Source organism: Vicia villosa, linkage group LG4, assembly GCF_029867415.1.
Source record: "Vicia villosa cultivar HV-30 ecotype Madison, WI linkage group LG4, Vvil1.0, whole genome shotgun sequence".
Classification (NCBI taxonomy): domain Eukaryota; kingdom Viridiplantae; phylum Streptophyta; class Magnoliopsida; order Fabales; family Fabaceae; genus Vicia; species Vicia villosa.
Genome location: NC_081183.1, coordinates 177,519,873 through 177,535,348, shown reverse-complemented (window position 1 = coordinate 177,535,348; position 15,476 = coordinate 177,519,873). Strand labels below are relative to the sequence as shown.

General features: G+C 32.4%; 2 protein-coding genes and 1 pseudogene across 2 annotated transcripts; all 3 read left to right on the top strand.

Annotated features, from left to right (window-relative positions):
- The window catches only part of LOC131598388 (uncharacterized), a 57,893-nt pseudogene that overhangs the window by 20,650 nt on the left and 21,767 nt on the right, over positions 1–15,476 (top strand).
- Positions 4,045–7,182, top strand: LOC131596115 (amino acid permease 6-like). Its single transcript, XM_058868687.1, has 6 exons — positions 4,045–4,725; positions 4,878–5,111; positions 5,242–5,335; positions 5,435–5,649; positions 5,834–5,976; positions 6,235–7,182. Exons 1-6 carry the CDS (start codon positions 4,650–4,652, stop codon positions 6,886–6,888), a joined length of 1,416 nt encoding a protein of 471 aa, XP_058724670.1. The 5' UTR covers positions 4,045–4,649; the 3' UTR covers positions 6,889–7,182.
- On the top strand, positions 11,378–14,371 carry LOC131596114 (RNA polymerase sigma factor sigC). The gene is made up of 6 exons (XM_058868686.1): positions 11,378–11,620; positions 12,041–12,210; positions 12,316–12,852; positions 12,946–13,317; positions 13,432–13,620; positions 13,838–14,371. Exons 1-6 carry the CDS (start codon positions 11,512–11,514, stop codon positions 14,120–14,122), a joined length of 1,662 nt encoding a protein of 553 aa, XP_058724669.1. The 5' UTR covers positions 11,378–11,511; the 3' UTR covers positions 14,123–14,371.

Sequence of the window (15,476 nt, the reverse complement as noted above, 5' to 3'; positions counted from 1 at the left end):
ATTGTTTTATCTGGAAAAAAATAATGTCAAGAAACTTATTAGAGATAAAATCACCTTAAAAATAATGTCAAGATATAATTGCTGGTTAAAAAGACATCTTGTCATTTGTTTATTAATTTTTGTTGAAATATTAACTTTGCAGATTCGTTTAAGTTCAGTCGTATCGAAACTTACTCATTGCATCAAAACACAAATTCATTTGATGTAAACATATTTCTGATAATTTCAGTATGGAACAGTGATGCTATACATAGAAATCGAAACGACGAGAAAGAAATTATATCCTAATTAATTGAATTGATATGTATACGGTATTATTATTGTTTCTTTTTTACAAGAACTACCTCCATATTATAAATACTCACAAATAGATGTTGAAATAGGTTGGGCCGAGTTAGACTTTATCAAGTCTAAATCTAGTCTGTCAAAAAAATCTAAATCTAAATCTGGCTTGTAATTTGTTGTAGGTTTATTTTTAGACTTGAGTTTGGTTTTTTCGAGGTCTGGTTAACCTACATAAAAATTTATTTATTTTAAAAATATGTAGATAAACAATTAAAATAAGTGTTTAAATAGACTAACTAACTAAAAAAACCAAGAGACTAAAAATTTGTTTGCATTAACTTATTTTAACTTATCTATTAGCATAAGTTCTGGGAGACTATTTATTAAAGAAAACTTATAAAAACAATGTTCATCCGATGTTTTCATCTTATTTTCGCAAGTTCTTCAAAATAACCCAATTTTATTTATGTATTTTAATTCAAAATATAAAACATACCACAATGATAATAAAAAAATTATTTATATCTATTTAAATAGGCCAATCTAATAGGTTTAAAATGTTTTTTTTTGCAACTTAACATCTAGTCTTTTAACTAAACAAGCTTATAGAAAAAGTCTAAGTGATCTAATATAAACTAGTCTGTGTTATCAGTATTTTTACTCTTACTTACAAATGATTTAAAGTCTTTTATACAAATTTTTAAATATAGTAATTTAGTTATCATAGATTAATTTTTTCAGTTACACCCATAATTTTTAGAGAACTTTTTCAAAAAAAATCAATTATGTCTGTCCTTTATTAAATTCCATGTCCCACAATTCCTAAAGAGTTTGTACACCCTATATTAATAAAAGGAAGATAGATTGTAAAAAAGAGGAAAAATGATTAATAATGTTAGTATAAAAATAGAAAAATTTAAATATAATAAAAGTGGTTAAGAAAATGAAGTTTGACAATTATTGTAATAGTATAAGTTGATATTAACCACACGCCATCCCATCGTAGCACACCTCAATTATAGAGAGAAAAAAATAGAGCAACAAAGGTCCACGTTTACGACTCTTGCTGCTAAAATTTCAAAATGTGACATAAGCTAATAACAGAAGAGATTAATTAACATATACTAGTATCAATGTAAGACTATTTTAGTGAAAAAAATAAGTGTCGGTTCGTTTATTTTTTATTAGTAATAGATAAAACCATTACCATTTTATATAATAAATTTCAAGATGATGTTTTAATAGGTTTTTTTCTTTTTTAGTTCACAACTCTATTGATGTACAAATTTTTTGAAGATGGAGATGAAAGAATAGAGAGAAAGAGAGAAATGTGACAAATTTTCTAACAATTTTTTTCAACTGTTTTCAAAACAACATAATAAATTGAATGTTAATCAAGTTTCAAATGAATCTCAAAAACTACATGTAACTTAAATGTAATTAAAATTGAAATTAAACTCAACATTATCCCTTAATTAATTCATATTCAAGTTAAAATCAACAATATTAATTATATCCCCTAAATTGATGAAATGTTCGGTCTTGATTGCTTTGGTCATTCTGGTGCATATCTACTTCATCTCCTCATCTTGGTGCATTTCTAATCCAAGTTCCAGCCGCATTTCTACTTCATCTCCTCATTTTGGTGCTTCATCAAATGAGAATTCATATAACTCATAAATATACACAATATCATGTTCCATTCATATTAAACATACTTTTTGGATCAGACTCAGGTGCCAATGATCATGTTTGTTCTTCTTACATTGGTTCAGTTCTTACAACAAAATTTCACCAATTAATGTTTGCTTACCTAATGGATCTATATTTGTAGCTAAGCATGTAGACACAGTTAATTTTTCACCTCAATTATACCTCACCAATGTTCTTTATACTCATACGTTTTCTTTAAATTTACTGTCAGTTTCAAGATTATGCAAATCTGTTAACTGTATGATTCAATTTTCTGATAACAAATGCATTATTCATGATGTGCAATTCCAAAAGACGGTTGGTTTGGCTAGTCAATCCGAAGGCTTGTAAAAACTGTTGATTGATGGTGGGTCCCTTGCTAAAGATACATCTTAACCACAATCCAATACTCATAGTATTTCCCTTCCTAAACAGAATTTACCTAGTGTTTGTACTAATAACTGTAAAGTGGTTTCTCATCGGGCCTTATGGCACTTTAGACTAGGTCACTTGTCCCATGATAATAAAGCCATTTGTGATGTTTGTCATTTTGCTCGATGCAAAATAAAATCTTTACAACTTATGCAACTCTAAAGCTACTCAAAGGTTTACGTTATTGCATTTTGACATATGAGATCCTATAGCCATTCATTACATCCATAGATATAGATATTTCCTCACAAACTTAGATGACTATAGTAAATTTGTTAGGGTTATATTACTTAAATCTAAAGCAGAAGTGTCTAACCATGTCAAACAATTCATCATCCTTATAGAAAATCAGTTCCTAACTTGTCAAAAAATTGTGAGATCTGACAACGGACCAGAGTTCCTAATAACACAATTCTATACTTCTAAAAGCATGATGCATTACAAATCTTGTGTTGAATCTCCACGGGAAAATGGTAGGGTGTAGAGGAAACATCAAAATTTACTTAATGTAGGAATATCATTGTTATGTCAGTCAAATTTACCCAAAAAGTTTTGGTCCTATGTCGTTTCTTATGCAGTCTTTGTCATCAATCGAGTAAACACATCTCTAGTCAATCATTAATTTCCATATCAACTCATCTATAACACATTACCTGATATAAGCCAAATAAAGTTCTTTGGCTATCTTTGCTATGCATCCACATTATCCAGTATTATAACTAAATTTGATTCTAGAGCTAGAAAATATGTTTTTCTAGGATATGCAGTTTGATATAAAGGATAATTCTATTTCATGACATTTTTATTTTCGAAAATGTTACTCATCATGAACATATACTACCATATCAAACTTTTTAATGTTTTGGAGAATTGCAATATAGTGATGACAAATATTAATCGACTTAGAGATAAGTTTAATAGTAAAGTTGGAGTCAGAATAAAACTTTTGATGTCAAGTTTCGAGACCACACAAATTATGATATAGTGTCATCAACTTTACATGAAGGATGTTGGAATAATCAATATTATCTGCAAAATCATAAACTCAAACACCATTAACATTTCAAATAAATCCATCAAAACTTGAGATGCTGGAATTACCGAAACTGCTATCATCAATGTTCAAAATCATATTATTACCTTTCTATATAACCCACATAATCGTTCTTTTGTTGGGTAGGACAAATTATATTATACAAAATGATACTACTAGTTGCTATTATTGAACTGAAAAAAGACAAATGATAATTAAGATCATAATAAATATTATACTCTACCCTATTTAATGTTAATTATTCATCCTTTTGACTTAGACTTCATATTCTTTTCTAACCAATTGATTGTTTTTCCTTATATTTTTTGTTTTTATATGTTATTTTATGGAAAATTCAAATAATCTCTAGAACTACAAAAACTCATTTTATTTAAGATCCAAATCCAAGAGTCACAAACATGTATACACCCTTCTATTGACACGAGTTCAAAATCAATCTCATCATAATCACATGTATAGTGAATAGGATTCTCTGCCAAACGTGTCACATTACATCTGTCCATCTCCCACTGTTTTTTGTCTTCATGCTACTTGCACCTCTCCCCATCTCTCAAATAAGAGGACACTCCTTGTCCTAAGGGAATCAACTCAAGTAAGGGAAAAAGCCATAAACGCTATACGTCTTAGTCAGATAAGAATTTAATGCACTTTGGAAAACCAATACTCACACAACCCTACACAAAATAAAATCACCAAAATGAATGGACTAAAACTAAAAGAACAAAAAGTGTAGGGACACTTTGGTTCCATAACATAGACCAAAAATGTTCCACTTTCGATGGTTCACATGCTTGCAAAAATATTCCATTTTATAATAATTTCAACTTTCAATTCAACCAAGTTCAATATTCTTTTGAGTTTTCTATATTATTTTCCTCTAAAGTAACCCACTTGTGTTGAGTGATAATAAATTCCTCACGTATGTTTGAATTACATGTGCCATTCAACTAACCCTTGACTATTCTCTTCACCAATTATTCTCTATATAATAACCTTTTTTCTTCATTGTTTTCTTATAACATTTTATGTTCCCTTCACTCCTATTATAGAGAGTTCAAAAAGTTCTATATAGATAGCTAACACCTTAAAGCAAACCACAAACACAAAAATACAAGAACCACTTTCTCTTCTCTTTTCACCAACACTAACAAAAAGTTGTAGTTTGTGTTTATAGTACAACATCATCATGCATATAGAAGCTCCAGAAAATTATGTACCAGAAGACAAAAACTTCGACGATGATGGACGTGCCAAAAGATCTGGTATATATTTACTATGGTATCAGAGTCTGATTCATATATATACTCTGTTAACATGGAATCAGAGTCTGGTTTATATATATAAATTTTTTTAATATGGTATCAGAGTCTGATTTATTCTGTATGTATGATTTGTTGTGATGATGAACTTTTAGGGACATGGTTGACTGCAAGTGCACATATAATAACAGCTGTGATTGGCTCTGGAGTTCTGTCACTTGCATGGGCAATAGCACAGATGGGTTGGGTGGCTGGACCAGCAGTTCTCTTTGCTTTTTCTTTCATTACATATTTCACTTCAACTCTTCTTGCTGATTGTTACCGTTCACCTGATCCTGTTCATGGCAAGAGGAACTACACTTATTCTCAAGTTGTCCGAGCTAACTTAGGTACGAAAACACTCACACAGACATCAGACACAATTCTGATACAGACACCAGACACATGTTTAAACACCAGACATGCTTTTGTTCAGAGGTGTTGGTGTGCGGTATTTAATATGTGACATTATTTTTGTAGGAGGGATGAAATATAAGCTGTGTGGATTGGCACAGTACATAAACCTTATAGGTGTGACTATTGGATACACAATAACTGCATCAATTAGTATGGTGTAAGTTTTTGCTCATCAACTTTTTGACTAAGGTTGTTGATGAAATAATATACTAAAGACATATTAGTAATTTTGTGAAATTTTTTGAATTTTTATCAGGGCTGTGAAAAGATCCAACTGTTTTCACAAGCATGGACATCAAGACAAGTGTCATGTTTCAAATAACTCTTTCATGATAATATTTGCCTGCATCCAAATTGTTCTATGCCAGATACCAAATTTCCATGAGCTCTCTTGGCTCTCAATTGTTGCAGCTGTTATGTCTTTTGCTTATTCTTCCATTGGCCTTGGCCTTTCCATAGCCAAAGTTGCAGGTACTTTTTATTGGGATTTAGATTAGGCACATAGTCACACGCATCTGAGTTGTCAGATCAAAACTGAAATCTAGATGGTCTGGTTTTAATCTGGTGACTCAGATGCGTGTGAGTGTACGTATTCACATGATTGTGAATCAACAGATTATTAAAGTGTTAAATTTTTTGTTTTCTATGTTTGAAGGTGGGGGACATGCGAGGACAACCTTAACTGGTGTGGAAATTGGGGTAGATGTTACTGCAACAGAAAAGGTTTGGAGGATGTTCCAAGCTATTGGTGACATTGCCTTTGCTTATGCTTTTTCTAATGTGCTAATTGAAATCCAGGCAAGTAACATATTCATATATTATTCATCATTTACTCATAAAACACGTATACAGACACCAGAAACGACAATTGACACATCAATACTAGTAACAATTTAAAAAAATTAACGAAATGAATGCAGTCACATATGACATGTATCATGTTTGTGTCAGACAGTGACACATATAAGACATCAGACACAAACACGCTTTTGTCCCATGTAGCAAAAAATTAAGGTTCAAGTAAATTTATTAACATGGTTCTATGTATTATTGCAGGATACCTTGAAATCAAGCCCTCCAGAAAACAGAGTGATGAAGAGAGCAAGTTTAATCGGAATTCTAACAACAACATTATTCTATGTCCTCTGCGGAACCTTAGGTTACGCTGCATTTGGAAACGATGCACCAGGAAACTTTCTCACAGGTTTCGGCTTCTACGAGCCCTTTTGGCTAATAGACATTGCCAATGTTTGCATAGCAATTCACTTAATAGGAGCATACCAAGTCTTTGTCCAACCGATATTCGGCTTTGTCGAAGGCCAAAGCAAAGAAAAATGGCCCGAAAGCAAATTTGTGAATGGAGAACATGCCATGAACATTCCATTCTACGGAAGCTTCAATGTGAATTTCTTCAGAGTATTATGGAGGACTGCATACGTGATCATCACCGCAATCGTAGCAATGTTATTCCCGTTCTTCAACGATTTTTTGGGACTAATTGGTTCACTATCCTTTTATCCATTAACTGTTTACTTCCCAATAGAAATGTACATCAAGAAAACCAAGATGCAAAGGTTTTCATTCACATGGACATGGCTCAAGATATTGAGTTGGGCTTGTTTGATCATTTCTATTATCTCAGCTGCTGGATCCATTCAAGGACTTGCTCAATCTCTCAAGACATATAAGCCTTTTAGAGGAGAACAATGATAGGTTTTTAGTTTCTAGTTTAATGATGTTTTTTTTTCTTTGTCAATGTTTTTTCTTGTCTTGAATAAGTTACTAGAAGTTTGATCCAATGATATTGTACTAGTATCAAGTGTTTATTGATAGTGAACAAATGCAACACCTAGGAAGAGTACAATGCAAGTCTAGTGAATAATAGTGTCTCAAAGATGGTTGTAAATTGGGTTATATAAATTAAGTTATGTGCATGATTGGAAATGCAAAACAACTTGTTATTTAACCAAATCTTTTGTTTCAATAGCACAATAGAAACTTCTGAATCTTGTCATGAAATGAAAAGATATGTATAACAAGTGATGCATTTGGATAAATTTAATGAAAACAAGTTTATGATATAGTTGAGTTAATCAATGAGAACAATTTCTTCTGGTTTATTTTTGGGGCTATCTTATCTAGAGAAAAACAATAACATTGGTTAATATATTCTAAATTTGTAATACATGAAAAAATGACTCAAAGACACTACCCGAAATATTTCTTGGATTCATGGGCTCAAGATCAAACTTCATAATATTGATAGAGTCTATAAAACGCATAAATAGTAAAAATTCAACTATTGGTGATAGAAGACAACAAATCTTAGATCTACAATCTTAATTTCTACACGATTCAAATTCAAGTAAAAAAAAGGAACTAGGGTTGCTAGACTTATCATAAAACATACACGACTCTTTATAACTCACCTTAAAAAAGAATTCTTAAGGTTTGTTAGAAGAATCAATAAGGATTAAGAAATTTCTATATAACTAACCACTCTAAGGGTCTGTTTGGTTCAAATAAGGGGGAGGGGAGGGGAGGGATTTTAATGGAGGGAAGGGGAGGGAAGGGAAGGGGAGGGATTTTTATTAATTATATGTATGTTTGGTTCAAACGAGGGGAGGGGAGGGGAGGGGAGGGATTTTGCTTAAAAATATGTTTGGTTCACGAGGGGAGGTGAGGGGTTTTATTAATAGTTTACGTTTTTATCCTTATGATTTTATATAACTCATATGATATTCAAAGGTGAAAATTTCATAAATAATTTTTCGGAAATAATATTTGTAATATTGAGTGATTAAAAATTTATAACTTACGACATAACATTAAAAAAATTGAATACACTTGATTCGTATTATAACTTTCGACACAAAATTATCTATATGTTGATAACAACTTTTGAATACATAAAATAACTTATCGTTATATATATATATATATATATATATATATATATATATATATATATATATATATAAACAAAATAAATGAATGGTTTAAAATTTTATATAATATACATATATGTATATAATAAAATATATAACAAAATTAGAAAAAAATTAATATAAATAAATATAAAAATTAAAAATTGTAGTGATTATAATTTTTATTATATAAAAATAATAATTTAAAGGTAAAAAATAATTATAATAAATTGATATAAGCAATAGAGAAAAAAAGAAAGAAGAAGAAGCACACGAAAGAAAATAATAATTTTGAAATAATAAAATAAAATTGAGGGTATTTTAGTAAATATATTAATTTATTAGTTATCAACCGTCACATTCCCTCCCCTCCCCTCCGAATCCCCCCGATTCGGGGGGACGCAAAAAGTGTGATTTAGAGGGATTTTGCTCCCCTCCCCTCCGAAAAATTGAACCAAACACATTTTATTATAAACATTCCCTCCCCTCCCCTCCCCTCCCCTCCATTTACCTCGAACCAAACACACCCTAAAATAAAGACGAGGAGTACGGAGGTGAGGTGAGAGGATATATTTTTTTCAATAACAATAAAAATTAATAATTAAATTAAACAATAGATTATTTTAAGAATAATTATAATGACAATTTTTATTTAAATTATATTTTAAAAAAATAAATATTAATTCTAATAAACACGATAATTTAAGATTAAAAAGTGTAAATTAGTAATAAAATTAATAAAAATAAATTAAATTTAGTTGGCGGGTGCGGGGCGGAGGTGTGTGTGGGGCAGGTACTAGCATCCTCTGCCCCTGTATTTAAAAATTGGATTTTCCCCGCATCCGCACTCGCCCCCGTTTAAATCGAGTTGTCCCCGTTAATTTTGGGGTGGGGGCGGGCGGGGTCTGGTGAGGACGGGTTTATTTGTCATACCTAATCGGATGGAGTTAGGAGAGAGACGTTCATATTTGTGGTTAGTTCTTTTAGTTTTTTTTGTCTTTGCTTAAGATATTGAGTTGGGCTTGTATGGTCATTTCTATTTCTATTAGGAAATTTCTTAACACACCTTATGCTTTTCTATAGCAACGTCCAAAAATACATAAATGCCCCTGGTTACCAGAAATGTATTTCCAACAGCACCCTTAACCAGACCTTTGATGGGTAAGACCCTATAAAAGACCAGGGAACTAACCGGAAATGAATTTACGGGAGGGATCCGTAGTTGTATTTTAGGAAGCACCCCAACTACATACCATAGTTTAGTCTTAGAAACCTCATCCGTAGTTGTATTTTAGGAAGCACCCCGACCTATTTAGTCTTTGTTCTAACATATAAGCATATCACCAAGGTCCGGAATATTCTAAAAATTATTTCAAACTTTTTCCAATACCAAGGATTCGAATTAAGGATGCCTTATTTATTGTACTAATTGGTGTACCACTGGACCATGTTCATTCTAGTTAATCTTTTCCTTCCGCAACTACTTATTTAACTACTGCATCCATTTTATTATTATTACTATTATTATTATTATTATTACTACTATTATTAATATTACTATTATTGTTATCATTATTATTATTATTAATATTATTATAATAAGGAAGGACCATACATATTAAGTTGCAAAGTCAAGGTTTTTTTAGAGTGATTGAAATTAAATGGTTGCAGTAGTTAAATAAGTAGTTGCATAAGCAAAAGAAATCAACCAAAATAAGCATGGTCCAGTGGTACACTAAAGTGTTTAATAATCAAGTTGTCACCAGTTCTAATACTTGGTGTGGATAAAATTTTAGAATAATTTTTTGAATTTTCTAGACCTTAGTGACAACATATGCCACGTAACCTGTTTGCAAAACATGAGAGGTTATAGGAGAGAGTGGCACGACCCGCAACATGATCAATCATGCAAGTCCATACCAATAATATATAGACAATTTCTTTATATACCTCCCTACCTTCTTAGCAACCCGCGGAAAAATTCCCTAAATGCCAGTCATAAAGTCGGCCGTAGATGTCCCTATGCGAAGTCAACTCCGAAATAAGTGTCAGTCGAATAAGAGTGTGATTTTCTTCTTCTTTTCCGAGCAAACCGGCAACGGCCTTATAACCACAATTACCTTAGATACCCACATCAACTATATTATCAATATATTTGTGCATAAATAGCGGCATCTCCTCAATGTAGATCATCAGAGGTTTTTTAATCGGAGGTGTGCGAGACGACTTTAAAATACGGGCTCCTTTGTTAGCACTACACTTGGAATTTGGTGTGGGTGAATCCGGGATCAATGCATCAACATGTTCACAATAAGAAGGATCTCGTTTAGTTGATGTGTCATCTTGGGTACTTTTCGGCTTTTTAGGCGCACCTTTGGTTTTAACCGGTTGAGATGGAGGTTTCAAATCGGTGGTCTCCGGAAACGCAACTTTTCACAATTGTTCTTTTATGTGCAATTTCACGGTGTCATCCCCTTTGGAAAAACGTATCCATTATCTCTTCCAACTCGTCGGATATGGTAATTTTGGATTCACCCTCTTTCGTCGGTTCGAAATCATCAAAACGTAGCTTTTTCCAATGATCAATTACTTCATCCATGCGTATCGGGGAATTCAACTTCATCTTTTTAGAAAGTATACAAGCACATGGAAGCCCGTAGGTTTTTCTAATCGTACATCCACGTTTTGAACTATCCGGATCAGTCGTGGAATAAGAGATGAAATGAAGATTCTTTACCTCAAATTGTAACTTTGTATGCTCTCTTTGGTATGATGAACCACTTGAAACTTGATTTGGAGACAAAAAAATGGATTGAAAATGAATGAAATAGTGACGGAGGGAAAAGGTATATGAAGGAATTTTCGGAGATGCATCTCCGAAAAAACACCTGACTTTTTAAATCCAACGTTTAAATTGGAAAATAAGTGCTTTCGGAGATGCATATCCGAAAACACCCAAAAATGAGTATTTTCGAATATGCATCTCCGAAATAATAGAAAATATAAAAATAGATGATTTCGAAAATGCATCTCCGAAATTAATGGATATTATAGAGTTTTCAGCCGGGATTCTCATCCCAAGGAGGGTCTATAAAGAAATTGTTTAATATATATATTACATTTTATATTTGAAGGGTGTAACCATAAAAATAGAGGATTGTTACTAGCAAATATCCAAATCCAAAAGCCCAAACTATTTGAGCCTTACCACTTGATATATCATATTTTATATTTGAAAAAATGAAAATAAAAAAAAATAAAAAAGTAATAAAATTTTGCAACCATTGCGAAGGAGATGAAGAACTGGTGGTGGTAATGACAACAGCACAATATCCTTAACTTTTTTATGTCACAAACACTAATTCCTTTCCCAACACTTTCATGGAACATATGATAGAATCAAATCATGGGTCTCTCTTTTGGCTTTAGATTAAACCCTAAACTCACTCCTCCTATTCACTCTCCTCATTTCTTCACCAATGCATCTTTCTTCCTCTCTTCTTCATCTTCTCCTGGTTAGTTCTTTTCTTTTCCTTCCTTTTTCTATTATACTAATTTTAGTTTTTTATTAATTATAATGAAAATTTTCTACACTGTGAATCCATCTAGTTGACTGGATCATGAACAATATTTCAGTTTAATTGTGTCTTGAATTATGTTTACAATTTTCAATTATGTATGTTTCTTAGTAGTGTGTTGTGTCTGTGTCTTTGTTAGTATCTGAAACTGACACCGACACTTGTGATTATGTTTTATTTATTTTTTTTTAAAAATTATTACCAGTGTTAGTGTCCGAGTCTGTTTCTAGTGTCTGTGTTAGTGTGTTTCATAGATTGTGTTTGTATTTGTTTTGGAATGTGATTTCCAAGTTAGAAGGATTGTGCAAGTGTTGCTATATATGTGTTTTTTGAATTTTGGGTTGAAATGTGATGTAGTTGGAGGTAGAGAAACTTTATTTAACCCTGTGAGGTTATCTTTGCTTTCGACGATTTATGAGGAAGGGGAAACTTTGCACAAGGATTTCGGAAAGACATTTGCGTTTTCTTCATCAGCATTGGAAGCTCCGGAGAAAGATTTATTGCTAGGAGGAGATGTGACATCTAAGGTGGTTAGCATAATCTTCCGCGTATAGCTATAGTTTTAAATTGCAGTCTCGTTGCGATCTTTGATATTGCAGAGAATCACTGGTAAAAAGGTTTTTGTTTTTCAGGTAAATAAAGGAAAGAGGTCGCTTAGTGGCGTGCGTGAAATGGTTGATAACACAAAACTGCCTCATGGGGAGTCGCATTTCGGTATGTTAATGGAGAATCTTGATGTTTTAGAAGAAACTTTTGCTGATTCCGAAGCGTTGAGGTTGAAGAAGAATATTATATTGCAAATAGAAAAGCTCGGAGCTCTTGAGTTGTTCAATGTTTGTCTTACAACATCTTTCGGAACCTCACGTGTATCGAGTTGCATTGACGGAGTTCTTGAACAAGTTGAAGAGAATAAAAGAAACCGTAAAGTAGATGTTTATACAGGTAAAGTTATTGTTCATTCTAGCAAGAGGAAGGAAAGTAGAACAAGAAGAAAGGGATTATCTGTTTCCATTGCTTCTTCGTCTAAGTCGTTGCGGTTAGAAGATAATACTCAAGAAGATACGTTACGTTCTTCACCGGAGGCTTCTTTTGTAAGAAAAACATCAAATACTAAAAATAGAAGAGCGGCGATTGCTCAAAGGGAAATGGAAATGTCAGAAGGTGTAAAGGTTAGTTTATTGTAAATAAAATATTTAGCGATTTAGTACTGTGGTTGGTTGTATGTTATATTACGTAAACAATAAAATTCCGTACTATTTTAGGTTTTAGCAAAGTTAGAGAAAATGAGAACAGCATTAGAAGAGGATACAAAGGAAGTGGTAAGCTTGAGAAGCTGGGCGGAAGCGTCTGGAGTTGAGGAGAGGGTGCTACAACGACAACTGTATCATGGCTATTATTGTAAAGACGAGTTGATACGGAGTACTCGTTCGTTAGTTCTATACGTTGCCAAAAAATACAGAGGTATGGGAATAGCTTTAGAAGATTTACTTCAGGTAGGGTATATAGGTGTTCTCCAAGGAGCCGAGCGATTTGACAGTACAAAAGGGTACCGATTCTCAACCTATGTGCAATACTGGATAAGGAGAGCAATGTCAAGAATGGTCACAAAATATGCTCGAGGAATCACCGTTCCTGTATGAACTCATCTTTTGCTTAGGAGTTTGTTTTTTGTTTCATAGTACAAATATAATCCTAGAAAAACCATGAATTGATCCTTGGCTTCTTTTTCTGTTCCCTATTCTTTGTAGTGGTCAATGAACAAGGCGATAAGTCAGATCCAGAAAGCTCGAAAAGTCATGAAAAGTACATCCATGAAAAATGCAGACGATCACGAAATTTCAAAGATGACAGGTCTTTCACTGGATAAAATCCGATCAGCTAACCATTGTCTGAGAGTAGTTTCTTCAATGAATCTGCATCGCAATATAGATTATTTTGTAAGACTAATCCTTTTCCCATCCATGCCTCTTTCACTACTTTTTTTTTTCTTCTGCTGTGTTGTCATCTCGAGATTAACGATTTGTATAGAAGCATGATCCTGAATAAAACATTATCTCGAAAGTTGATCCATGTAACTGACCCCACTTAATGGTATAAGATTTTGTTGTTGCTATTGTTGTTGTCGTTGTTATCTGATGACTGGTAATTTTGTAGGCTCAAATGGCCGATAAGTCGATAGAGAGTCCTGAAGTGACCGTCATGAAGCAACACATTAGAAAAGACATATATGAAATCCTTCAAAGCTTGGATTCAAGGGAAAGACAAATAATAATCCTACGATTCGGCCTTAACGATCACCAACCCAAGTCGCTTGAGTATATAGGAAAGATTTTCAAAGTTACCAAAGAATGGATAAGGAAATTAGAGAAACAAGCTCTCACAAAACTAAGGAATGAAACAAACATATCAAAGTTGAATTACTATTTGGATCTGCAGTAGTTTATCATTCAGTAGCATATATTTTCATCAGTATATGAGAGATATGTGGGATGTGTACAAACTCTTAGTCCAAAGTTTATTGGATGCATTGTGTATTAAAGAAAGTTCTTTTGCAGTTTTCTAGTTTTTGCATTTCACCATAATATAATTTGGCTACATGGAAGAGAACTGGAACTGTACAATGATGATGATCTTGCTGAATTTTATGTGGTTATTGTGAAAATTTATGATAATATATCTATTTATTTATTTGTGGCCTCAGTTGAAACATAAAATTGATCCTTTTTTTTTCTTCCAGATTTTTTAAAACATTTGTAATTTTTGGTTGTTGTTGTAATTCTGAGTTTTATTTTTGCTTATACTTGATGTTTCTTATATTTGACACAAATTTGATATAAATATGTTAGATATTTACCTGTTGTCGAATTTTCTAAGTGAGTGACTTGGTTAGTCTCTGCAATAACAAATTTTTTATATGGAGACAATCATATTTGGTTAACATAGTCAATGAAATAAGAGATATCATAACATACTAGCTAAAAAAGTTACAAGTGATGTTCATAATCAACCATCCAATTTTAGTAAATGATCTTATTCCAGAGTTTCATCTCATGCTCACGTCTGCTCTCCTTGACAAGTACATTGCATTTAGACCCAACATTTTTCCAACATGATAAGTATATAAAATGTGGACTGATGTAAGGAAAAAAAAACATCAATGACCTTCATCAAGGCAAGATCTTAATCACTCACCATAATCTTGAGAAATAATTTTCTCGAATGTGAACAAATCCTTTAAATTCTCTAGTGTCTGTGTGAAATTTTTTTTCCTTTTCATATTTCATGCATGCCAACCCAATTGAGAAATTCAACTTAATTGACGTAGCACCAACAATCTCAAGTAATGGTAAATTGTACCTGTTGGTCTTATATGTGGAGTCAAAGATCAAAACTAGATGAAACATATTAAGAAGCTTAACTTAATTGAAATGTGTCCATAATATATCATCAACGACATATGAGTCCTCCCTATTTCTTTTCTAACACAAGTACCTCTCATCAGATGTTGCATTTATGTGAATGCACCTCTCATCAGATGTTGCATTTATGTGAATGTACCTCACATAGCATTTTGGTATGTGACTTTTGCTTTGTACACTTATTTGGTAGTTATTAGAAAAAACCAAAATCCCACATTATTTAATAGAGTGACATCCCTCACTTTACAAGTTAGTTTTGTAAGGATGAGTTAGGTCAAACTCTAATTATAACACGGTATCATGAGCCTATCGATTCAGTCCACTCACCATTTATACATGCGCGCCAAGCCAAAAAAATTTGTTGGATGCATTTG